The sequence below is a fragment of the Didymosphaeria variabile genome, assembly GCF_027946475.1.
Source record: "Didymosphaeria variabile strain IMI 356815 chromosome Unknown scaffold_1, whole genome shotgun sequence".
NCBI classification, from domain to species: domain Eukaryota; kingdom Fungi; phylum Ascomycota; class Dothideomycetes; order Pleosporales; family Didymosphaeriaceae; genus Didymosphaeria; species Didymosphaeria variabile.
The window spans coordinates 971,944-996,671 of NW_026611620.1; the positions used below are offsets into that span (position 1 = coordinate 971,944).

The window sequence follows — 24,728 nt, forward strand, 5'->3', positions numbered from 1 at the left end:
CGAGCGCCAATGCTTTCGCTCGAAGCCCTTGTAACGCCATGTATCCATCGAACAAGGAAAAGTAAACAAACATCGTGCTTGACCACAGGTCGAAAATATGTGAAAGAAGCGAAAGATCTACCATCGTCCGGCACCGCCGTAGTTGTTGTAGGTATTGAGGGAAGAGAACCCACCTTGCCCTTGGCCATAGAGACCCTGCCCGACCATTCCGCCTCCTTGATGTAGCCTTGCCTGTAAGATACTCGGGTCTTGAACATCTACTACACCACCTCCAGAGGAGGAAGTGTTAGCATGTCTGTGCTTCTTTCCCTTTTTCTTAGATTTCTGCGAACCAGTCTCCTGGTAGGCGCCAGGCGAAGGTCCATAAGGAAAGCTTAGAAGGCCAGGGGCAGGACCCGGCGTAGAGGTCGTGGGGTGTTGGTTAAGAAAAGAAGGAAACATTGACTCACGCTTACCAGCATCACCTACTCTCGCACCATTGTCCAAGTTCCTGCCTCGGAGCAAGTCTTGATAGAGTGCATCGTTGTTTCTGCCGGAAGCATTCGCGCCGTATCCGAGGCCACCGGTGGCGAAGCCATGACCTTGGCCGAACATACCACCTCCACCAACTGGTGGTGTTGGTGTGGCCTTCAGCCCTGGCGGGGGACCTTGGGCGCTGCTGGTATAGTATTGCCCACTCAATGGCTGATGCTGGGACATTTGATTGAAATGACTCGGATTTTTCGGCATCATTGAGGACTGTTGGCTCATCAGCTTCTGGTTTGCGACTGGCTGGACAGAAGCTGAAGCGGATGCGCTGTCATTGGCGAAACTGAAGCGAGATGTATGCCTCGTATGACCGGAAGCGTTTCCAGTGGGCGCGTGTGATTGTTGCGGTTGGCTGTTCTGAAACTGAGAAAGGAGACTTGCGGATTGAGGACCCGACTTGAAGTTCGATAAGAGCAGTTGCTGCTGTTGCTGTTGCGTCAACTGGCGAGTGGTATTCAAGCCAAGGTTACTGAAGTCCTCAGCCAGGGAATTGTTCTGTCCAAAGAGATTGCCGCCCAGAGTTTGTTGGCCTGGCGGTGCAATAGCGTGTTGATTTTGGTGACTCGCACCAGGTTGGTGAGTTTCTTCTGGTTCGCCACCAAGTTGCAAGCTACCTCCGGCCGTTGTTTCGTGCTCCTCGCTCTCGGTTGGGACCTGCTGTTGCTGTTGGGGTTGTTGCGATGCAGCAGCCTGTGCTTGAGCTTCAGCTTCGCGTTGAGCGACCAGTTCCTTCTCCTTTTCCCGCATAGCACGCCTTTTTGCACCACCCTGAGGATCGAGAAGCTGGGGAAACTCGGCGATAGCCTTGAACTCCTCTTCGGAGAGCACAGCGCTAGAGAATACAAATTTGAAGTCAGCCGCAGTTACGGCCTTAAGCAGGCCATCGAGACCGGGGATGCGGGGGTTCTGAGCCCGAGGAGCAGGTTTTGGTTCCGGTTGTGACTGCGGCTGGTGTTGCGGTTGGGGTGTAGTTGGTTTCGAGACCGGCGCAGACTTCTCCTTCTCTTTAATCTTTTTCTTTAGTGGCTCCTCCGCTTTGGCTGGCTTGACTACTGGAGGCGCAGGCACAGCGTTTACCGTCATCGGGCTTGGATTCGAGGCATTCGTCGAGCGGCTAGCGCGACGCTCTTGAGCAGCTTTGCTTCCCCAATTTGCTGTTGCGGGTAATCCTGGCGCATCGTCCGAGCTTCCGGCTTCGTTGCTATCTTGACGATTCATTGGGGCTGATGCGGCAGCTACAGGCGGGCCTGGATGGGCTGGAGGAGCTGATCGGCTAGTGGACGACTGCGCGGGTTGTTGCGTCTGTATCGAGTTCATCATCGACAGGTCCTGTCGAGTGAAGCTGTCGTTGTCTTCGCCGGGCTCGTGGAGGAACATGCAGTTGCGGTTATTGCATTGCTCCCCGCGGAGATATGCCGAACAATACTTAGTTGTGCCGTATTGCGCCCTATAGGCTCATGAGCGTACTGCAGAGGAAACGTTAATACACAAACTCACCTTAGTGTCCGATCGCCGTTCTGTGAGCCGTCGACGGCTGCTATGCAAGCGGCCGCATCTTCTTTGCGAGCAAAGGTCACGTAAACCCCGACGGATTGTTGATGCTGTGCGTTCTCCCTTGCTTTGCTCACCACTATTTTGATGATTTTGCCATACTGGCCAAAGTAATCTGGACCGCGTAATGTATCTAGCAGGCGGTCTTCGCGAATCGTGGGAGTAAGACCGGTCACGTATACGAGGTTCTTCTGAACAACCCTGAGCCCGGCGAGATGTTTGCGACTAAGAGAATCGGCTTCCGCTTTCTGAGCCTCCTTCTGCCGCTGCTGCGCATTCTTCTTTGCCTTTTGCGCTATCTGTTGTTTGTGCTTGGCCATCCTAGCCTAGTTAGCAACGAACATGTACGGTACCGAGGACACGCACTCTTCGGGGGTGATAGTTTTGAACTCGATCGTGGAGTCATCGTAGACGCGACGGCATGCGGGACACAGACCATTCATGTTAGTCTTGATGTTGTTGTAGCAGAATTGGCAGATCTAGCAGGGCGCGTTAGCTGACGATGGAGCGGCCTCGCCGAGTTTTCGAGAGGCGCGCACCTGGTAGCCGCAAGGGCATGGTCGGAAATTCCTGTCGGACAGATCGAACTCCTCAACGCAAAGAGGGCAGCACTCCTCTTCGTCATCGTCGACGAACTGGTCCTGTTGTATGCGGGACATGATGTGAGGTTTGCTATGCGCTGGCGAGCCGTGAGGGTGGCGTCGAGCGAGAGGCGTCGAGGGAAAAAGCGACTCGAGGTGCAGTGGGCGCCGAGATGCAGAAGAGGGCAGCCGCGACTAAAGGACGAACGCCGACCGTGAATATGAGGAAGCAAGAAAAGATGCAGGCGGTGGTGATGGGGGCGTGAGCGCGGGATGCAAAGCAGATCTGGAAGGCGCGCTCGGCAGGCATCACGTGGTTGCCCTAGCTCCAGAAACAGCAGCAGCGACCCGCTTGGAAGAAGCTACGACGACATTCACCCTCGCCGCCGAATAGCTGCACGCAGCCTCAACACCCAAGACACATATACAATGGCCCTGCGCCAGGCCGTCGGACGGCCATTGGGCCAAGCTGTGCGCTCTGCGAGCTGCTCGCGACCCGCTGTGCGCACCTTTGCAGTCACCGCGCTGCGCGCGAAGGAGGTTGCCGGCGACAGCTCGGACGCGGCGAACCTGCGTGTATGTTGTCCTTGGTCTTGCAGGGTATGTTGTAGGTGCTGACATGTACTCCAGCACGCCCCCCGCGAGCCTGCGCCTTCCAAGCTCAAAGCCGCCATCGTGAACCCGACCGACAGATATAAAGAGAAGGGCGAGGCGCTCCACAAATATGGCCAGTACCTCATGTCGTGTCTGCCCAAATACATTCAGCAGTACGCGAATTCACCACCTCCTAAACGATCGAAATTTGATGCATTGCAGGTTCTCGGTCTGGAAGGATGAATTGACCATCTACATCCCGCCCGCCGGCGTCCTCCCTGTCTTCACTTTCCTCAAGCATCACACTGCTGCCGAATACACTCAGATCTCAGATATTACCGCCGTCGATTACCCCACCAAGGACCAGCGGTTTGAGGTGGTGTACAACATGCTGAGCATCCGGCACAACTCGCGCCTGCGAGTCAAGACCTATGCGGACGAGGCTACGCCCGTGCCTAGTCTTTGCGATCTCTACGATGGAGCCAACTGGTACGAGCGAGAGGTTTACGATCTGTTCGGTGTCTTCTTCGTAGGACACCCCGATTTGAGACGTATCATGACCGACTATGGTTTCGATGGTCACCCATTGCGCAAGGACTTCCCGATGACGGGATACACTGAAATTCGCTACGATGAGGAGAAGAAAAGAATCGTGGTTGAGCCGCTCGAGATGACTCAGGCATTTAGGAACTTCCGCGGCGGGTCGACTGCTTGGGAGCCCGTTGGTCCTGGTGACAACAAGACCCCAGAAAACGTACGTTTCTTATATTATGATGATCTGTTTTCAATCACCGATCATGCTAACTGTGCGACTCTAGTTCAAGCTGCCGACACCGAAGCCAGAGCCCCCGAAAGAGGGAGAGCAAAAGAAATAGATGTGCTAGAAATGTACAATGTGTATATATTCATGAATTCGAATCACTTTAGTCACCAGCAGCATTGTGTACGGTCGGTCATCTCTTCAGGTACCGCAATTTCACCGCGCCGACTCTTGTCCAATGCCTACGGCCGCAGTTCATACTAGCGCTCCTCTAGGCGCAAGTTACGAGCTGCCAAGGTCACCCGAAACGGTAATTCGCTCCACCAGACATGCATGCAGACACGGATGCTACCCATACAGACCTGCATCATCGCATCATGCTTTCATTTCGTTACGCTAGAGATACATCCAGGAACCACCTTTCATAGCCTCCTTGTCGCCAAGCACGTCACCCCGCTTTCCCAATCCAGCTCATAGCTTCCGTCCGCGTCTACGTCGTGCAAGGTAGATTGGCTACACATACCCCTCTCACTCCTCCCCACCGTGCCTCACTGCTATAAATTCACCATGTCCGTTGAGTCTAGTCCTTCCAAGGTTGGTGTCCCTACTTTTCATGTCATCGTAGCTTCAATTGATAAGCATCTTGCACGTGCTGTTCACTCGGCCCTATATAAGTACTGGTAGCATAGCCTTCATCATGTTATTCCATTCCATCTTCACCACAGCTTCACTCCTAGTAGCAACAATGCCTCCTCCCACTTACGCAACCAAGATCGACAAAGTCGAGCCCTTCAACCTTTCTTCTCCCGCAGGGAAAGACATCTGGCGCAAGCCCCCCTCGCACAATGTCATCGACGCGCCCACATACCCTTCACCACTCCCCCAATACGACTTGAAGTCCTTCCAAAAAGCTCGTCTCACCTTCGCCCTCCCACCGGGCAAAGACCTCCGCCAGTACGACCAAGCCGGCTTGCTACTCTCTTTCACTCGGGACGACGCACCACTCGGCTCCGGCAAAGACAAGTGGCTCAAAACCGGCATTGAATGGTACTACGAGAAGCCGTATCTCTCCACTGTTGGCTGCGACAATTGGGCCGACTGGAGTATCACGCCTCTCCAGGACTTTGCGGGGAACGACAGCAGACCGAGTGCAACGCTTGAAGTTAGGAGAGAGAATGATCAGCTTGGGAAGAGTCTGTGGGTGTATCAGATCATTGAGGATGAGAATGGGGAGGAGATTGAAAGTCGACCGTTGAGAGAGGTTAATTGGATTTTCGCGCTGGACGAAGAGGGTTGGAAGATTGGTGTTGGCGGCGCGGTTGCGCGCCCGAACAAGGAGTTGGGAGATGAGGAATTGACGGCTGAGTTTGCAAAAGGGGTAGAAGTAGAGCTTTTGGATTATTCGAAGAAGCTGTCAGACTAAGAGAGAGTGTATCCCAAGTAATGTTGGATAGAGAATGTAGGTTCCTTTGATATCTTTTGCACCCTGAACTCGAGACCTTCCATGACACAGGTTTTCGATCAGTATCACACAGGCCGTATAGGTACAATGCAAATGATCCCGGCAGGATCCACACTGAGCTCGTTCCAATCAGAAGGCTGCATTTCGAACTATACTACGACGCTCGCAAGAGTTTACCGCTGGCGACCCAGTCTTGAATCCCACCTACATCCCAGGTAACTTGTCCAGCCACCCCTCAACCTTCTCGCCCACCTGATCCTTCACCGTACACTTATTCGCCTCACTCATAGCCTGTTTCTTGATACTCCCGCATCCATCATAAAAGCATTCACTCTTGTCCATCGCCTTTTGTAGTGCATCGCCCTTCCAGCCAAACATGTAATCGGCGTGCGTTCCGTAGCCACTTGTACCCTCAAAACTCCACACAAACGGATTTGGGTCGCCGGACTTCCAGAGACTGTTAAATTGCGTGGTATCCCAGGTGGTCTCATAGGTTACTTGGGGTACGCGGATTGGGTGAGTGGAAGGGCACGCCGGGGCGTTTGTAAAACCGTCGGATCTTATGGTGTTAAACATGTGAGATTGGTGGTCAGGGCCTATGAATGTAAGTGTGCGCCTTGTGTTGACGTGCGTTACAACATGACTTACTGTCGAGGTTTTTGCCGTCCCAGCACGCGGGGAAATGGTGGCTATACTTGATCAATGATGGTTCAGACGATTGCCTCTAGCCATTAGGAAGTGGTACCTAGTGAAGATTCCGCCAGTGCATGGCTTTGTAGGAAAGTCAGGCATCTCTGCGCCTCTGTTGTTTCCGCTCAGACATTGATAGCGGAGTCCGACATGGGGCTTGTTGGTTTCGGTCGGGATGCCGACGGTCATGCGGAAACCCTGTGTTGTTAGATAGTCTGAAGGTGCAGATAGTGATAGACGACCTCACCGGTTGGAAAGCTGTGATCTTCTGCTGATTTAGATTGTCCTTGTTTAGATCGAACTGGGTGTAATACACCGTAAGACCTCCTGAAGCGCCATTGGATCCACCAAGCAGAGGCTGGACGGGAAGTACAGGAACGCGCTTGAAGGAGCCGTTTGTGGGATGCTTGAAATAAAGCTGTGCGGTCCAATAGTTGCTATACAGATGAGCATGATTCACTTCCATCTTCTGGATTCCTTCTCCGTACCTGAAGTCCTCGGCCATCTGGCAAGTGGTGCAAGTGGCCCTCGCACCAACATCGCCAGTCATAGTAGCATTGAAAGCGTTACCACCAACAATGTGGTGCACGTGAGCAGATGGGTTCGAGCCGGGCTGCACAACAGGATCGAGACGCTGGACAGTGAGGGTCGAGCATGGAAAGCGTAGGCCGGCCTGCGCCGGCGCGATGAGCGCAAGCGCTGCTGCTGCGAAAGACTTCATCGTGGGTTTCGATGAATTATGGATCTGCTTGACGACGTACTGTAGTACGACAAAAGGCGACCCGGATTCCCAACGTACGTTTATAACCTGGAGCAATGAACAACGTGCTTCATCCTTGTCAGTTCACCTGGGCATTGCCTAATTACAACACATGGATGCCATGTAGTCGCAACCTTGGAGGTGCAGAGAACGATCGATAGGCAGGATCTACTGCGAATGAGCTCCTGGTCGCCACTCGTGGTTCATATCCGATAATCTGGGGTAAATTATCTGCAGGGTGCGGCATGCCCACAACTTTATATCAACGTTGCAGGTGCTACTCCGAAAGATTGTATGAATGTCGGCAAATATCCTCCCATAACTTGACATGAAACCATTGAATACGATTGGTCGGCACAAGTGCCGCGATAACCTGAAATTTGAGATTCCCAAACTTCTGCAAATTATTCGGCGAATCACTGCGGTTAGTCCAGGACGTTTTCGAGAGACCACCCGCTGCATCGCCTGACGTAGGCATTATGGATCCGATGATGCCGAGAGATCATAAGCAAACGTGCATGGGCAATCCAGTAGGAGTGCTTCTATGGCTCGCATCTTAAACTGAGCAGCCCTTGGGCATAACGGAGAGGGTGCGCTACCTTGAGACTGTGTGGGGGTCAGTGGGGAAAGAAGAGCTCTTGAACCAACGGCCTCATAGTTATGAATCTTCCAAGAAATCTAGGGAAGGTTGCTCGCGCACAATTGCGATTAGCTATGGCTACATCAGCTTGTCGCTGCGTTTGATGCACTTTATGATTCTCATTGCTTTACAAGATCACATCGACAACGGGTCAACGGAGAACGATACATTTGAAGAGATGGAGTCTATAGTCTCATGGCTTATATTTGCGAAGGTTGGAAGCACCGAAGCTGGCGAGACTGTCTATTCTCAGATTCTGGGATTCTGGGACGGTACGTCATCCGACCCACCGCAAGGCCGCACTTGCTTCCCAATCTCCAACAGCTTCTGGCTTTGCATACAATGCAGCTTGAAAAACAGTCTTGCTTGTTCTCTCACCTGAAAACAACTGGTGCTAGACACATAAGAGGTGACCAGTCTCTCACCGGCAGTTGTTGATACATAAAGCACCGTAAGCCTATTCTACGATCAACAGCCGGATATAATACCGTCACAAACCGCCGCCAGTGTATTTCGATTCGAAGCTCATCAGTCTTTTCTACGCGTCGCTGCTCGTCATGCTTTGGGTCGCATGCTTTGGCCGTTCACACAGAGGCGCCAGCTTTTTATAAGTGTGAATCGCTTGCTCAAGAGAAGCAAGCACGCGGCTGAAAAATTAGCTCGTAGTCACTAAAACACACCCTGTTCAGCGCAATAGCATGCAATCACTAGGTGATATAGATCTCTTTTCTTACCTTAGGATAGAGAGAAAGACTTCTTCTATCTAGAGGTATAGTTTATACTCTTTTTTCCCTTCACATCGTCGTAATAATGGAAGGGTAAAGCTGGAAGATGATTTCGACATTCGCTTACTTCGGTAGATGCTAATTCCGAGCTCTTGTTCAACCGCATGGCAAGATCACTATGAACGATTCGCCATGGCTCTAAGCAGTCCTCTTGTGACTGTTGCGAAGCCAAAGCAAGCAAGTACCATCACGAACCTTATTCGAGATGGCGAAGGCGACGACTGGACATGAGATGCTTGAATAGTGATCTCCACGCGTATCGAACGAAGCGACATGGCCCTCGGAGTACGCGGAAGAAGGCAGGCTACAACAACATATAGGGGTTACGTACCATACGCCTCAGGCATCGCAACAATGCCCTCGAACACTTTTTACCCGTCAAAGTGACGGATAGAACTATCTCGCTACGTCATTCTACCAAAGAATGAAAGATCTACTACACATGAATGTCATCGCGAACGTATTGTGCCGCCAGAGGAGGATGCGAAATTCAGATGAAACCAATCCTGATGCACCGTTCAAGTCGAATGAATCTCCTGTAAGTATTACGGCAGTTCATCTACCCTTGATCAACGTTGACTTCTCTAAGTCACAGTAACTTCTGGATCTGATCTTATAGAGACCCGGATCGACCGTTACAGTTACCTACGGTTATCGGGCAAACTATCCGTCCTGGCCGAACTGCGACACATGGAAAATTCACGAACTTGTCTCGATTTCTATGTTTCGAACTGAACAGTCGAGTTGTCGGTCTGAAGTATCCACTCACGCGCCACGGACGGGTAGTAAATTACATGTCCGCATACACAACCCGAGACAAACATTGGCATGGCAACGGCTCCTGCCACTTTTCAGAGTTCCACTCGTGAATATCAGCTTTCACTAAACTTGCCAAGCCATAACACACTACGACGGCGTGTATATAAACACCGCGCTCCCGTCTGTTTTCATGTCAAACCACCCGCACCCACAAGTAAGCTCAACTATACTGACGTAGAGAAACTCGATTAAAATTGCAGCAAAACTACCCTTGATTACAACATTGACAAGATGTACCATCGAGGCCACAACAACAACTACGTTGGTAGAGCTGGCCCTTCCGGCAACCGCGCTGGCACTCCAGGTGCTCGTCCTGATCCGGGTCGCGGCAGCATCATGTCCGGCAGCCGTGCACAAGAAGTTCGTCGCCGCCGTGAGAACCACAACAATGTGGGGGGACACCGCGGTCCGCAAGTTGCTCGCTCCCTCGTTGACCGCATCACCTACACTCATGGTGGACCGAGTGGTGGAGGACGTGGACGCGGTCAACGCCCTGCTCAAGGTGCTACTCACCGTGGCGGTCGTGGCCAAGCTGGTAATGCTCGTCCTCTCACCGATCGCATCACTGGTGGCAATGGCATGGGTAACGGCAGGGTAGCCGCTCAAGCTGCTAATCACGTTCAAATCAACACTACCGTTGACCACAACGGCTTCAGCATCGCCCCCGAGACCCAAGAGACTAGCCACAACGTCACGTCTCAGCAACCTCAAGATTCTCTCGAGGGCGGCGCTCAAGAGCCAACCTTTCCATTCGACCCGCTCTTCGATGAGCTACCCGGACCTTCTGCGCCTCAAGCTCGCGCCCCTGTGAGCGCCCCCCAGCGAGTGCCTCCAGTTCCTGTCAATCGCGTCAGCAACCAGCACAAGCCGACTCGCGTAGTCAAGAACGCAGTCGACATCTTTCAAAACGCTAAGTTGCGTGCTGTGCTCCGCGGCAAGAAGATTCGTGAGCCCAAGAAAGCCCCCGGCATGCTCCTTCGCATGGGCAACATGGCCCACGGCATTCAGGGCCATGAGCTCACTAGCTCTTCTCCAACGCACGACAATGGCGATGATGATGAGTTGTAGCTGCCTCCGGCCTTGGCGGCGTGATGTAGTCAAATGTCTGGAGGCGGACGAAGTGTCGTATCGCACGCATGCTTCGTCATCCCTAGGTTTCGCTTGCGCATTTTTCTGTCCAGCAATCTCTGGTCCGAAGGATAGGTAATGTGGAAACCGAGGGCGCTTTTGGGTTTTACTGTGTACGTTCAAGTGTTACAGCCTGGCTCACACGTCATGGTCGCGTAAGTATCGTATCGGCTCGGTTGACTGATACCACTGCAGTGACTTGAACATGTCCACGATATGGACATGACGTTTATGACGATAAGGACGACTAAGATTCACGGATGGGCAGATGGCGTTGGATGAGGCCCTACATATGGCATGGTTTTGGAGTTATGTTCCTCCTGCCCTTTGCTTTTCGAAGCAATTATACCGAGACTTCGGTCTTTTAGTACTACCTTCGGGTTAGTTATGGCCTTCAATCAATGAATACGGTTCACGAATGCTACCCGTGTGCATGCGCAATGAGTTTCCGAGTTTGCCTGTTTATTGTGCCGCCATTACGATTTGTTAGCTGGTCCTTCGCATTGGCACAATACTTGTCCTCACATTACCCGAACGTGTACTGAAGCAAATCGAATGCATGGAAATAGTGAAGAGTACTGGTCGCAGGTTCAAGATTGAGTGAAGTATTTGGCTCGCTCTGGGAAAGGCGTTGTACTAGGGTATCCTATATTGATGTTTCTCAAGCCGAGACATAATTTAAAGTAGCCATGAGGAAGCCATCCGTCCCCATGCGGCTATTCCTCAAACGAAACAAGACACATCCGCGTATTTCGACTCTTCGCGGCGGTATTGCTGGTGGCACAACAGCGGCTGCGGATGGTGTCAGAGAGACTGGATAAACTGGATATATTTTCGTAGAGGATGCTGAGGAGAAGAGGATGCTCTGGGTATTGTAATTGGGTGGGGAAGTGGTGTCGAAACGCTGAGAAGAGGTCTAAGAAAGTAAGTTGGGTCGCGAAATTGGAAGGAGGGGGGTTTGCAGCGCTGTGGAATAGGGTCTGTATGAACAGATCACGTAGATCGGCGTTAGGGTGTGCGTGATCGGGGGTGACACAGGCGTAACCTTGGAAACAAGAGACGATGTCCGATGGAAACCGATAGAGGATATACTGCACGCGGACATTTGTACAGAGCCGATACACGTTCCAAGAATACATCTATCCAAACTCCACGAACTCCTCCTGACCGCTGACATTGTCTCGTAACCTCATAGCACATCACTCGACGCCTCAACGTCTACCATAGACACTATGCTCTGGCTTCTTAAACCCGAGGCTTCCCTTCTTCCTCCTCTCTGCCGTGCTTTCACCGATATTTTGGCTATCGCCCCTCTCCTCTAGCACCCTCGTACGAGCGAAGAGATCGTGGTCGTTGCCATCATCAACGTGGCGATGATCATATTCCGCGTCACGCTTGAACAAGGCGAGGATGTCGTGCATACTAAGCTTGCCAACAGCCTTGCCACCCTCAAGCGCAGCCTGTGCGAGTTTGCGCTTTGCCTCTTGGAGCGCGAGGATACGCTCTTCAACCGAGTTATGAATTGAAAGCCGGTAGACGGTAACGTCGACAGTCTGGTTAAGGCGATGAACACGGTCGATGGCTTGCTCTTCGACGAACTGAGGCTTTGTTAGTAGTGTGTAATTTAACAGCAGATGCACATATGGTACATACCGGATTCCAAAAAGGCTCCATGATAACAACGCGGCTGGCGGCTGTAAGGTTTAGACCCAAACTACCACACTTCAAGCTACAGATAAGAACGCGACAGCGCTTGTCATTGCGCAGCTTGGCTAGACTGGCCTCGCGGAGATCGTTACGCATCTTCCCGTCGTAGCGCGTGAAATTGTAGCCCCCACGGCGAAGGAAGGGCTCTATGAGGTCCAACATAGATGTGAATTGGGAGAAAACAATGACCTTGTGGTCGGGAGTTTCTTTCTCCAAGATCGTGAGGAGTTGTCGGATCTTGGTCGAGGGCGTTAGGTCGGAAGCATTGTACTCAATGTCAGACTCTTCCGTGTCCTCTTCCGAGTCGGCTTCTGAGTCGGAGTCCTCTGAGCTGGAGTCTGCTTCTGACGAGTCTTCATCATCGGAATTCAGACTAACGACCTTTGCAGGCTTAGAGGATTTCTTGGATGTCGGCTTGCGAACAATGGGGCCGTCTTCCTCGCTGTCTGTGTCGTGAACAATGAAAGACCCTACAGATGCCTCATCCTCATCACCAGAACCACTATCATGTGAGTCAACAGAAGCAAGTGTATCACCGCCGCCCTCAGCGTTCTCATCATCGGTTCCACCAGCCTTCCCCAGATTCGTCGGGCCTTGTTCATCTTCGCCTACCAGCCATTCGCCGCCTGCGTCATCTTCATCATCACTGTCGACGACGACGCGACGCTGACGAGGAGCTTTTGGAAGCGTCGGTGCCTCTGCGTCTGCGGAATTTGCTGGTCGGTGCTTTTCCTTCCGATCCTTGTGCTTATGCTTACGGCTCTTCTTGTGTTTCTTCGACTTCTTCACCGACGCGTTCAGATCAGTCTCGCACTCGGCGCATCGAATAGAACCAGAAGTAGTGTTGTCGCTATTCAGCTTGATCTGGCAGATGTCGCAACGCTTCGTCTCAACAGTGAGACCACCAAGAAGATCCGCGAGATCGTCAGCATCTGTATCTTTAGATGTTTTTCGTGGCGTTTGGAGACCCGACTGAGGGCCTGGCTTCTGTCCCGTCGTCAAAGCATCCTTGTCCTCCTTCATGTTGCTCTTGGTCAGGCTTGGGTGATTGCAAGCCTGTCGGAGCCGCAGGAGCAGAACCAATGCCCCAATGTAATCCCGCTTCTCGCCGCCCATCATCTCTTTCAGGCGAGACTCGGCACGGTCGTTGAGACGGTCATAGAAGGATCGCTCTTTGGCTGTGAATTCTCCAATAACAGTCTCAATGTTACGGCCAACGATCTGGAAGCCGCCCTTCTTCTCTTCTCCTTCCTTTTGTTTACCGCCAAAGTTGAGGGCACCTTCCTTCTTCAACACATCTTTCGTTCGGCGCTTCATGAAGGCCTTGAGGAAGATTTGCAACCGCCTCATGGCGAGATTACCCCGGCCATTCTTCATTGGACCTGTGATTGCGTCTTTCCAGTTGGGCATATCGCAATAAGGTTGAATGCGGAGGAATCGGATAAGGCTCTGGAGCTCGTCTAGGTTGTTTTGCATGGGCGTTCCCGTCAGACACCATCGGTAGTGTGATTGCACCTCGTAGCAAGCTTTCGTCATCTTAGCGTTGCGGTTCTTGATGGTATGCGCCTCGTCCAGCATCACGCGGTACCAATGCACACCGAAACAACCCTTCTTAAGACCATTTGTACCTTCGCCACAGCTTGCGTGCTCCGAAGCGAGGACCTGATATGTGGTGATCACAACGTCGTAAGATTTTAGCTTGTCAATAGACTTGGTGCGGCTAGGGCCGTGGTGTACAAGTACTTTGAGGCTGTTGGATTTGGAGACCTTGTCGTTGATTTCAGCCTCCCACTGCTTTATAAGGGCGAGAGGTGCGATAATAAGCGTGCCCTTACCAACGACCGGAAGGATCTTGTTCTTCTTGTTTTCGGGTTCAACGCCCTTCTCTGGCCGAGGATTGGAGAGTATCACGGCAATAGATTGCACGGTCTTGCCGAGACCCATATCATCTGCAAGTATACCGCCCTTTGGTAGTTTCGCCCGCTTGTTGTGCGCGCCCGTCTCTTTCTCGATCATCCAAGCGACACCTTCGACTTGATGTGGCAGTAGCTTGACCTTCATGCCATCGACGGTGCCATCATCTTCCTCATCCTCCTCTTCTTCCTCGTTCTCTGCAGCCTTATTCGCATCTGACTCCTTAACGTCCAGAGCTGCAAGACGGTCTGCTAAGGACATCGCAGCATCATCCTCTGCTTGCTTCTTTTTCTTTCGTCCTCGCGTTCGAGGAATGTTCTCCTCGTCTAGTGCGCCCTCGAGTAGCGCTTTGATGTTCTCGTTCGCCTGGTTGGAGTCTACGTACCCGTAGACATCCGGCGCGCCAAACTGCCCTCGCTCCGCATTAATGGCGGTATCTGGATCAAAGTCATCCTCCTCGTCGCTTCCGGTCCGCTTGGGCGCCACGTCGTCCAATATGACCGTCTTCCTTGATTCAAGCGAGAAGATGCCTTGGTTCCTGTTTACAGGCTGGAAACCATTAGTATGTCCCACAGACGAGTAAACAGGACGAGGAGGCGCGTGTATGGTCCGGTGCTGCGTGTTTGTAGGTTGTGGAACGGGAGCGCCTGGGTAAGATGGCCGTGCTTGAAAATGCGATGGCTGTATTTCAAAGATGTCCGAATTGTCAGACGAAGCACCACTATACCGTGAAATTCCTTTAGGAGGTGCAGGATTCGTGGTTTTCGAAGGGGCGTTGGGTCGATGGATCGCTATCGGCTTGTGATCGCGGTGATGCTCTGGCCTGGAATGACCTGGCATGGGTTGATTGAAGACATGCGAACTCTGGGTCCTCTGTGCCAAGCTCTTCAGAGGGCTCTGCATAGTGCTGGCCTTCCCAAACTCTGCCGCCGCTTTCGGAGGCGTGCTCAGGTCGATAGGTTCATTCACGGTCAGGCGCTCGTGAAGAGGCCTTGCTGCTGGTGCATGTGCAGCTGGATTCGCAGGCGCACGAGGCTGACCGCCTGGTGCCTCACGATCTCGCGCCATGCTTCCTGTTGCCTTTGTTGTATGTGTTCTGCGTGCCGATGGATGTATTGGGCTCGAAGCGGGCGGGGTGCGTTGTTCGTCGAAGAGGGAGCTGGAATTTCCCAGGTGAGAAAGCTCAGACTGGTCGATAGAAGAGTATTCGGTAACGTCGCGTTCACTTTCTGGCAGATACGAGTTTTCCTCGTCGCTTTCGGACGGTTCCCTTGCAGGCTTGCTCCTGCCTTCTCTGAAGCTCGGCTTCTGTGGCGACAACAGAGTGTCGACGGGACGAAAAGGTGCGTGCTGTTTCCGAGAGCTGTTGCTCATGAGCTATTGTCCGTAGAGATGTCAGCGGTATGCGACCTGAGTACGGGCAGGACTTTCTTACGGGCCTATTTTGCTGTACCGGAGGGACCCGTTGTGCTGTTTGTTGGTACTTTAGGCATGGCTTGGCATTCGTCACCCCTCGCAACCGCGCTTACCGCACGACGCGTCGCGAAATTGCGGACGCGCGCTGTCACGAGTCGCTTGCTTTCATCTCATTCTCATCGGCCCGTGTTGACACTCTACATCTGTTCGTGCGTAGTCTCAAGTCAAAAAGGTCACCTTGGGTCTCTGGTCATCACAGTCGGGAAGTGCGGGGAGTTGCTATAACTAAGTCCTACCTTGGGACTTTACAAAGACTTTCATTCCCGTCATCACAATATGTGAAATAGCGTTTTGATCTGACAAACGGTCGCACTGCGAAAGTAGCGGAAGTCATCAAGTCGTACAATGTCTACATGATACAAGCACATCAGCCAATGTCGAATCGGCGATCCCACGAAGCCATCTTCAGTACATCGTTATCAACGGCTCCAGACCCCTCTCCCTTCTCCTCTTATTCGTGATTCCAATAATCTTCCCATCAAGACACCACCACCAATTCTTATAAAACACCTCTCCAATCTCCCATGCCTCCTCAGCCAGCTCGCTGCTCGCCTCCCACCCGACCAAATTCCCATGTATCCTCACACCATCCCGATAGTCATCGAGATCCGTCACTAGCCTCATGATGGCTTTGGTTGGCCCTTCTTCACCGTCGTCCTGCGCGATGGGAGGCCGAGCGAAAGATGGAAGAGAGAATATACAGATCAGCTTCTCACGGACTGAAGGCCAGGGCAGCGCGTCGAGGAAGGGATGATGTGGGATGGTCATCTGAGCGGTTGTGGGGTGGAGGTTGGGAGGAAGACCGGGTGGTGTGACGGGTGGAAGGACGTGGACGTACAATGGATCCCAAACCTGACAGGTGATTAAGCACAGGTCTTACGCAATTAGGAGAGACAATCTGACTTACCTTGTTCATGATATCCAGCATAGTAGCTATGGTGGTGAAGGCGCGAATGGTTGCCAAAACGGGTATTTCCAGTATACTGCCATCAGGACTCAGTGGACAGACGCTTGATGACGATGACGGTGAAGATGATGAAGTCTGTCCTGGCGTATCCCCTCTGCTTCTCGAGGCACGAGATGAGGTCGAAAGACCAAAGGCTGAATTGTGTAAGTATCTGTGATACGTGTAGGCAGGATGATGCGCTCACAGATATCTTCAAGCAATTGCGCGTCGAAGAACTCCTGGTCAAAGCCATCCATTAGCGGAAAACCTTCCTCTTGCGGCATAGTGTCCCTAATGATCTCTTCGATCAATTCATTATCGTCTGCCGAAGCGCCCGATACTGTGGGTATCGTCTGGGGCATGCTCATTGTGCTCTCCGATTGGTCCTGCGCACTGGCATGCTGGATTTCAGTGACTACGTCTGGGGTACTTGAAGACGCAATCGCGGATGTGGTCACGCCTTGGGCCTGTGCTTCCAATCTGGGCAGCGGATACGTGTTAGTACAAAAGATATCACTGCTTAGACTCTCCATTTCGAGCCACAAGAAATTCTCAAAAGCTAACAATAGGACAGACGACCACTCCACACTAGCCTCCAGGTTATCAAAGGAATACTTACGCCGCATATTTCGCTTTTCTCCTCTCCCCTACGCTCAATTAGCAGACGACCAACAGCTACAGTTCTGATTACCTACGGTATCTTCTCTGTGCCAGGACATTGAGGACCCTTTTCCGGTCCGGATCTCCTGGTTCCGGCAGACTTTTTGGTGTCTTGGTCTTTTTCTTCCGCTCTACCCGATCTGCCGGCATGTTATGCAAGAGATCAGCCCACTTTCGAAATATCTTAGAACTATTGGAAGCGCAGAAAAGAGACAGCTTCTATACAGGAGTTATCCTGCTGCCAAGCACAACGTTATGTTCCCCACTCCGGCTGACGGTGCTAGGCTTTTCACGGCTAGCTGAGGAGTGTGAGGCTGATGGCGCTATTAATAAGCGACGCAGATCCTGTCCGAAGGGACCGAAACACGACGAATGCGTCAACATCTTCTTTACGATCTTAGTTAAGCAGGTGTACGAAGGGTTTGATGGCTTTCCATGCGTTGAACATTACGTGCGACAGGGATAGCCCCCCCAAATCCCTAATTGAATCGTGCATCATCGTCAAGTCTTGAGCTAATGACTCGTTCGCCAGTGTGGGGCAGCTCGATGCCTCAGGCTGCTGTATCTCCACTAAAAGTGTAAGGCAGAGCATAACGTTCTCGCGAAAGGTATTATATTTGACATATATAAGAGACTGCTGGAAAGTCATGTAAATCCACCACAAGCACTTCATATTCAACCACACCGATTACCGATTACTTCCTAAGTCTTCCAATTACCGACCAAGTACTTGCACGAATCTTTTATACCTGAACAAAACACTCGCCAAGAATATGTCCCAATCAGCTGCCAAAACCTCCATGTCCTCCTCCACCGACCCTCTTCTCACCAAATCCACTTCCACCGAATCCGTCAAACCCATCCCGTCCGGCTCAGCCTTCGCCATAAATGCCCTCGCTCTGGGCCGTATCGGCTTGGGCGTTGCCTCACTTGTCGCCCCGACTCTGACCTTGGCCCTATTCAAGCTTCCCATCCCAGCTAACATGACGCTAATCCCGCGCATGTTCGGCGGACGAGAGCTTGTGATCGGTGAATGGACGTGGATGGCCAAGGACGATGCCGAGGATGTGCAGAGGAAGGGCTTGAAGACTGCGATGAGGCTGAACACTGTAGTTGATGCATTAGATCTCGCTAGTGTGGGGTATGGAGTAAGTTGTCAAGATTTATAGTTGGTGCGGTAAAGTGCTAATCGAGTGACAGGTGGCAATGGGGACGGTTGGACGGTTCCCTGGAGGACTGCTCGCCGGAGGAGCACTTACATGCATAGCGTTTGACTTGTGGGGGTTGAAAGGCTTGTAGGGGAACACACAATATGAGTTGATGTGGAGGTTTGGAGCTTGGAGTTTGGAGTTCGAAGAATTTTGGGTCATGTACAAGAGGTAGATCTCCTATTCTTTCATCATCCAGTATAATCCGCTATCGCTACAACTTTTTTTTGTCGCCGCTTGCAATCCTCGTATCAATGTCAACTTTCTACATCAGAAATTCGAGACGGCGCCATCGATTCCGCCTTGTCCAAAAAATCTTGCTGCTCAATCCTACTCTTCTCCACATCGACGAAGAAGTACAAGAACACACAGCTGACCAGACTCAGCGCAAACAAAAAGTAAAACGGGCTGCTGTTGTTCCCGGTATCGTCGATGATAGCGCTGCTGACCAGCGGCCCAATGAAGGCGCTAGTCTTGCCGACAATAGAGAATAGACTGAAGAACAGGAATTCTCTGCCGCGCGGAGTGACCTCACTGATCATAGTCTGCGAGTAGCTGTACCATGGGCAAACGAACAGCCCGTAGAAGGCCTGGTATACCCACACCTCCCAGGCCTTGTGAAAGCCGAATGCTTGAGTCCAGATACCAATCATGCCCCAGCCATCTAATATAACAATGGCGCAGGCAACGACTGTGAACATGGTCTTCGTTGATAGTCCCCAGCGCTTCTGGATCTGCCAGAATGCACCAATGCCGACGGCTTGCGCGGCGATACCGACGATTAGGAGATACGTGAGTTGCAAGCTGTTGTATGCTACGATCTCGTTCTGGAGTGTCCCTATAACTGTCACCGTTGTGTTGAGGCTATCACCGAGTAAAAAATAGCCTGTCAAACCCGAAAATACAAAGTCAGTTTATGTTTCAAAGAAGTGGGGATGGTACATTGGCTCGTGTCTTAGCTTAGCAAAGGAGAGGGTCTTTTTCATGTCGTAATTAGATAAAGATGGTCTTTCTTTTGCTTGGCAGAAGACACGCATTCACTTTGTACCCGGGAGACTTGCCAACGAGGTATGCCAGACTCTGACGGAGCTGCCAGATTTGGCTCACAGCGTACCCAAGCTGCTTGAAACCAGCAATGATAATATTCGATTGTCCTGGGTCCTGCCCAGGCCTCCTTTTCTCCATCACGAACCACGGAATGGCACATAAGATCCATACACCGGTTGCGAATGCAATGAGAACGGAGAGACCCCAGTTGTTGTTTGCGTCGCTGTCATTGACGTGCAGGCCAAACATGATCCCAACGATTACAGCTAGAATGGCGATTTCGAATACAGACTGCGTGTAAAAAGCCGTGTTGGACAGCTCATTCCTCTTCATCATGTCGGCGAAATCGTACTCGGCGCGGGAAATCCGTCCTTCGGCAAAGTCTTCGGCTTTCTCACGTAGATCCCTGGTATTTCTTGCGAGTCCTGGAAATGCAGCGGTCCAAAATGTTATGGTTGTCTGGTAGGCGATCAGGCCAACAATGTAAAGACCCACACCAATGTGCCAGTCTTCTGCGGTGTGCACGCCCAACCAGCCGAATCCGATTCCAAAGGCAATGAAGGAAAGCACGATCAAGATGTTGGGGCGCCATGTTCCGAAATCCGCGAAAGAGCCCAGGATCAAGAATACCACGATTTGGATGGCGAAGCTGATACCATTGCAGAGGAGGACAATGCTGTTGATGGTTCGGTCACGGCCTGCAAAGTGGAGAATCTCGGAGTCTCCAGCGGCTTGGTACATCAGGTTCTGGAATGCAGTGGGGCCGAAGTTGAACAGCGTCAGACCATTGTCACCAATATAGTACGTGTAGTACGCCCAAATCTCTTTCTTCGTAGTTTCGTATTTCGGATCGAACTGATCAGGCGCAACTGGCGTTTCGTTGTCGATGGGGACGCCGATGGCGCCTTTGATAGGGTCTTCTGCTGGCGCGTTCAGCGGCGCAAGGCCGGGGTCGTTCGCGGCCATTGAGGAGCAACACGAAAAGGATAATTAAAGACGGATCACGGCAGGAACGAGGATTTAAAGAAGACGTTGGATTCAGAGACTTTTCGTATGCGCGCCAGTAGTCGCTTAGGCCCTGCTAGTGAAGTTGTCATCATGTATTTCCGGTCTAAGGTAAAGGCACAGGGAATAATATCGCGCAGAGAGACGAACGCGTCTGGTTCTAGGTCTACGGGGCAAACCGCAGGTTGACGAACAGGAGATAGACCTATCAAACGGACCCTGGTGGAGGAACCGCGGAGAGAACCCAGCCGGGTTTGCCGCTAGTAAACCCGCGCCAAACGCGATCAAGCTTCCGACGAGAATTGGCGGACATTCCCGAAAGACCCACTTGCGAGAGCCTCTGTCCCGAGTTGGTACATGCGAAACATGATTACAAACGTCGATCACCACAGCGGGCAATGCCATGGTGGGTGGTCAAAGAACCATGGCTCATCTGTTAGATGTCTCCAATACGATCTAGGGAAAATAGGTGGATGATTTTCTTTCCACCGCAAATGTTTACTCGATATATGTAAGTTTGCTGTCTACATCCACAAGACTTCTTCTTAGTACCTTCTACTAATAACTCACCGGCAAGTGTTTTACCCTGAAGTCAAGGTCTACCAAGTTCCATATGTGCATACATCGAACCTCTCAATGTCTACCATCACATCATGAATCTGCTAGAATGTCCCGGAGTGCTTTCATTGTCTCATTCATTATCTATGGCTAAATTGCGGAGCTCTGTTTCTCGAATCAGTTCAAATCAAACGTTATCGTGAAGCATGACTTGACGGACGATAAGCCATTGTCATTGTTGCCTTTCTTATTCCAAGCGTTCTTGCACTTCCCTTTTTGCTTACACTGAACAACCGTGCAGGCTGCCGATTCACCCATGAATTTCCTCTCATCTGAGTTAGGGCGTTAAGATTCAGTCGCTGCAGTGCGAATCGTAGAAGTTTTCGCCGCCCTTTCCACTGATACGCAGCAGGACTGGGCAGAGCGGAACCAGCCAAAGCATGCTTCGCATCGGCGGTCATTTGTAGTGGCAAAACCTCAGCAGACCCATGGAGGCAAGATACGGCGGATCCCAGAAAATGTGCTCTCGTAAGGAGTGTCGAAAGTGAGTAGCGAAATGTGTCCCATCCGATCAAGAGGAACAACCTTACATAAGGCGGCGTTTGCTGCCGCTTTGGAAGCCACTCTCCAAGCCGCATGGATCTTGCTTCGTGTGCTTTTAGCCCGAACAACGCATATCAACCATGTATAGAGTCGACCTTCTAGTCCTACCGAGCCATAGCATTATCGATGTGCCCCCTGTGCCAGAGTGCGAAACATGGCTTCAGCTTGTGGGTGATTGTGGCGGCATTGAGTTTCTCTCGTGTAACTTTCTCGACGGATCCGGTTCCATTTTTCTTGAGATTCTGGGGTTTTGGAAGTCGAGAGAGGCTGACTCACTCGCCACGGACATAATCGACATATGGCTTCGCTTTTGGCTCTAGACGTCCCTTCCACAGAGCTCCCCAATAGTGGCCTGAAATGAAAAGGAACGGGACACAAGAGCAAGCTGCCATGTAATAATCTTGTACGTCCTTCTGGTTGGCCGACAGAACAGACATCAAGTCGAGCCTAGTGTACTTCGCGCAGATCTAAAACCAGCTCGCATATAAGATTCAAAGCACAGCCAGGCTAGTCCGCTCTTTTCAGTCTTTCATTAGACGATTAGAAATATTCCAATGCTTAGTTTACGCAGAAGAGCCTCGGGCAAGCATGCCATAGTTCCAAGCATGCTCGTAGAGCATGAATTGATCTTAAGGACATTTGTAGAGCATGCTGTAGACCAAGGAATTCTTATAGAGCATGGAGTGGCCTTTCTACCAGTTGCAGGGAGTGCTTTAGCCCCAAAAATCCGTAGATGCATGCGTCCAGCCAACCTGCGCGCCCACAACCATAGACAGGGGTCCTCGGTCATGAGCTCATATGGCTGAATGGCTGGGACTTCAGCAAGGTTGGGAGCCGGTACTGTGCGAAAACAGCAGCGCATTCTACGTCACCCGAGGAAGGGCCAGCGTGGGTGGGCTCGTAGTGTGGGTGGCCCTATTGGCCAGGGTGTCCAGGGTCCAACATACGGAGAAGGTCGATTACTTTTTGCTCGGATGGGAGAAGATATATATCGTTCCGGGGGAAGAGAGGGAACATAGGATCGCCGCCAGGTGAATCTTAGTGCCAGCGTCCCAAACATTGATGCGTTGCAGGAGTAGTCAAAGCCATAGAAACCGGTGGCGGGGACTTATAGACCAGGCACCTAGACGAACGGTCCGCATAGGGGTTTTCTTCGAGAGGGTGCTGTCCCATCTCTTCTGGCCCTGCTGTATTCTAGCGAGCTGAGGAGTCGTCAAGCGCGGGTCCAATTGAGGGTCCTCTGAGATGGACCAGAGTCCTGGTCAATATTGGCCGCATCGCGTCCAACGCAGGAGAGAAACATAAGATCGCCTTAGTCCCACTTATACAAGTGGTGTCGAAAAGGAAGGCGAGGAACGAAGCGCAGACATTGAAATCTTCATCCACGAGTTTTAGTCATAGGAGAATATATCGACGAATTGCTTTAGTAGCATTTGATATATATACAAGAAGAATGCGTAGAGCTTTCATGCTCAGAGAGTCTTGCCACTACCATTGAGTGTCTTAACCACCGAAGCAGCTGTAGCATTGTGCATGGGGAACGTAGGGTGAAGTTCGTTGAGCCATAAATACTGGTTGACGGGGTACAAACAGCTGGGGTCAGATGTGTACCAAGTAGGCGTGCCACTGTCACTTCGTCAGTACAAACTCCTCACAAATAAGATGACAGGATCATGCGTTGAAGACCATTTGTAACGCAGAAGCGAGAGGAACATACTTTTCGTACGCGGTGCAGTATCCCGTGGTGTTCTTCAAACCAGCTGTTTGCTCGTATGACTTGGGGTCGTTGATCACGTTCGTAAAGAGCGTGTGCGTGTCGTGAACGAAGATCTTGAGAGTGTTGTTGTGGCGTTTGGAGAAGGTTGTTGTAAGGTTCTTCAGCTTCGCGTTCCAAGTCTCGATCATCTTGCCCTCATTCTCGATCGCGTAGTCTCCATTAGCAAGAGTGAGCGGCGCAAGGTTTACTGGTGGCACCGAAAGGAACAAGAAGTTCCTTGCGCCGGTAGCATAGACGGACTCTAGTAGTCCGTCATAGACGGTGAAGATTTGGTCGTACAATGCAGTGGCGTTGCTCAGCCACCACGAGTTGCCTACATCATTGATGCCGATCCAGAAAGCGAATAGCGAATCGCTGTCCTTCCATGGTGCGGAAGAGGGGTGAGAGCCGTAGATTGGGAGGAATTGATCCTGTACCTGGTTCTTCAGACTCAGTACAGTTGGGGTGTAGGGTGCGACGAGGGCGGAGTCGACAGTAGCACCGCCATAAGCCAGGTTGTATGTCTGGATCTTAGTAGTGTTGTATGTCGCAGTCAAGAAACCAACCCAGTTGGGGCCGTTAGAAGAAGTCCATCCTGGCCACGGTGGGTTACCAAAAGGGTTTGTTGCGGATGGTTGCGTGCTCTTGGGGTCAAAACCGGTTTGGGTGTAAGAGTCACCGCTGAAGAACGGTTCAGCAATTTGGCCGTGAGAAGTGATGTGCGAGCTTACAATACGAAGAAATATTTCACGCCTTTCCATCCCGACCACGTAGATGCGCGCTCTGTCAATGGTGATGCCAAGGCAGATGTTGCAAGCGAGAGGGTAAGAGCGAACGACTTCATCTTGACGCCGAAACCTTGAACCTGAAAGAGCAACAAAAACAATTAACAGGGCAGAAATGAAGTTAAGTACAAAATGTGAACAGATGAAGTACCAGACTATCCAGGTGCTAGGGTTGCGGAGATGGACCATCCATGCCGGGTGGAACCAGGTAAATTAGATTAACGCATATGAAAGGCTCTTTAGGACATAGTATTAACGAAGCGAATGAATGATTGAAGGGGGCTAGAGAAGCCGCGTGGAACGGCCAGAGAACGATCTCCGAAAAGCTTGTGTACGCTTGATCGCCTGCGGGGAGGATGCGGCTCTAGCATGGAGCAAATACTCCGTGTCGGGAGTGGGAAGGCGCGGTGTAAATCTGGAGATGGTATGCCGTGGAGACATGGATGAATTATTCCGTGCGGAAACTTGGGTAGTCTGTACCTATGTCGCAATTGGTGTGTACTGTTGTCGGAGGAGGCACGTTGTCTGAAGCCACCATTCGTGGTTCGTTTGACTCGGGCATAAGGATGAGTCTGGTGGGACATTTGTCAGGTGTCTCCTCAAAACTTTTGCCTAGAGCTATTAGTCGCCATTTGACACAATCAGTAGACGAGCATAGTCTACAGATTTGTCCGTTTCTTCAATAGGAATTCCTGTGTAAGTTGTACTCCACTCATCATAGGTGCGACACCTTCAGACTGCCGCACGGACCGATAAGTAACTAGG

At 51.6% G+C, this 24,728-nt stretch overlaps 10 protein-coding genes across 10 annotated transcripts; 4 read left to right on the plus strand and 6 right to left on the minus strand.

Annotated features, from left to right (window-relative positions):
- Positions 1-117: 117 nt before the first annotated feature.
- Positions 118-2,738, minus strand: NOT4 (transcriptional repressor general negative regulator of transcription subunit 4; the record flags this gene model as incomplete). Its single annotated transcript, XM_056209121.1, has 4 exons — positions 118-1,975; positions 2,026-2,400; positions 2,446-2,558; positions 2,619-2,738. 4 exons carry the CDS (start codon positions 2,736-2,738, stop codon positions 118-120), a joined length of 2,466 nt encoding a protein of 821 aa, XP_056075943.1.
- Positions 2,739-3,089: 351 nt separating this feature from the next.
- Positions 3,090-4,129, plus strand: ALI1 (putative NADH-ubiquinone oxidoreductase 30.4 kDa subunit, mitochondrial; the record flags this gene model as incomplete). Its single annotated transcript, XM_056209122.1, has 4 exons — positions 3,090-3,236; positions 3,291-3,427; positions 3,477-4,008; positions 4,073-4,129. 4 exons carry the CDS (start codon positions 3,090-3,092, stop codon positions 4,127-4,129), a joined length of 873 nt encoding a protein of 290 aa, XP_056075944.1.
- Positions 4,130-4,759: 630 nt separating this feature from the next.
- N0V89_000299 (uncharacterized protein) lies at positions 4,760-5,437 on the plus strand (the record flags this gene model as incomplete). The annotated part of the gene is made up of 1 exon (XM_056209123.1): positions 4,760-5,437. One exon carries the CDS (start codon positions 4,760-4,762, stop codon positions 5,435-5,437), a length of 678 nt encoding a protein of 225 aa, XP_056075945.1.
- Positions 5,438-5,680: 243 nt separating this feature from the next.
- Positions 5,681-6,887, minus strand: N0V89_000300 (uncharacterized protein; the record flags this gene model as incomplete). Its single annotated transcript, XM_056209124.1, has 5 exons — positions 5,681-6,072; positions 6,125-6,165; positions 6,222-6,364; positions 6,414-6,603; positions 6,655-6,887. The coding sequence occupies 5 exons, from the start codon at positions 6,885-6,887 to the stop codon at positions 5,681-5,683; spliced, it is 999 nt and encodes a 332-aa protein (XP_056075946.1).
- A 2,514-nt stretch (positions 6,888-9,401) lies between these two features.
- N0V89_000301 (uncharacterized protein) lies at positions 9,402-10,238 on the plus strand (the record flags this gene model as incomplete). Its single annotated transcript, XM_056209125.1, has 1 exon — positions 9,402-10,238. One exon carries the CDS (start codon positions 9,402-9,404, stop codon positions 10,236-10,238), a length of 837 nt encoding a protein of 278 aa, XP_056075947.1.
- A 1,271-nt stretch (positions 10,239-11,509) lies between these two features.
- N0V89_000302 (uncharacterized protein) lies at positions 11,510-15,412 on the minus strand (the record flags this gene model as incomplete). Its single annotated transcript, XM_056209126.1, has 3 exons — positions 11,510-11,896; positions 11,952-15,296; positions 15,404-15,412. 3 exons carry the CDS (start codon positions 15,410-15,412, stop codon positions 11,510-11,512), a joined length of 3,741 nt encoding a protein of 1,246 aa, XP_056075948.1.
- A 388-nt stretch (positions 15,413-15,800) lies between these two features.
- Positions 15,801-17,151, minus strand: N0V89_000303 (uncharacterized protein; the record flags this gene model as incomplete). Its single annotated transcript, XM_056209127.1, has 5 exons — positions 15,801-16,247; positions 16,303-16,328; positions 16,547-16,821; positions 16,961-16,988; positions 17,037-17,151. 5 exons carry the CDS (start codon positions 17,149-17,151, stop codon positions 15,801-15,803), a joined length of 891 nt encoding a protein of 296 aa, XP_056075949.1.
- Positions 17,152-17,801: 650 nt separating this feature from the next.
- Positions 17,802-18,153, plus strand: N0V89_000304 (uncharacterized protein; the record flags this gene model as incomplete). The annotated part of the gene is given in 2 exon segments (XM_056209128.1): positions 17,802-18,110; positions 18,127-18,153. 2 exon segments carry the CDS (start codon positions 17,802-17,804, stop codon positions 18,151-18,153), a joined length of 336 nt encoding a protein of 111 aa, XP_056075950.1.
- A 313-nt stretch (positions 18,154-18,466) lies between these two features.
- Positions 18,467-20,222, minus strand: N0V89_000305 (uncharacterized protein; the record flags this gene model as incomplete). The annotated part of the gene is made up of 2 exons (XM_056209129.1): positions 18,467-19,095; positions 19,271-20,222. 2 exons carry the CDS (start codon positions 20,220-20,222, stop codon positions 18,467-18,469), a joined length of 1,581 nt encoding a protein of 526 aa, XP_056075951.1.
- Positions 20,223-22,894: 2,672 nt separating this feature from the next.
- N0V89_000306 (uncharacterized protein) lies at positions 22,895-24,022 on the minus strand (the record flags this gene model as incomplete). Its single annotated transcript, XM_056209130.1, has 3 exons — positions 22,895-23,048; positions 23,140-23,859; positions 23,910-24,022. The coding sequence occupies 3 exons, from the start codon at positions 24,020-24,022 to the stop codon at positions 22,895-22,897; spliced, it is 987 nt and encodes a 328-aa protein (XP_056075952.1).
- Between the last annotated feature and the right edge of the window lie 706 nt (positions 24,023-24,728).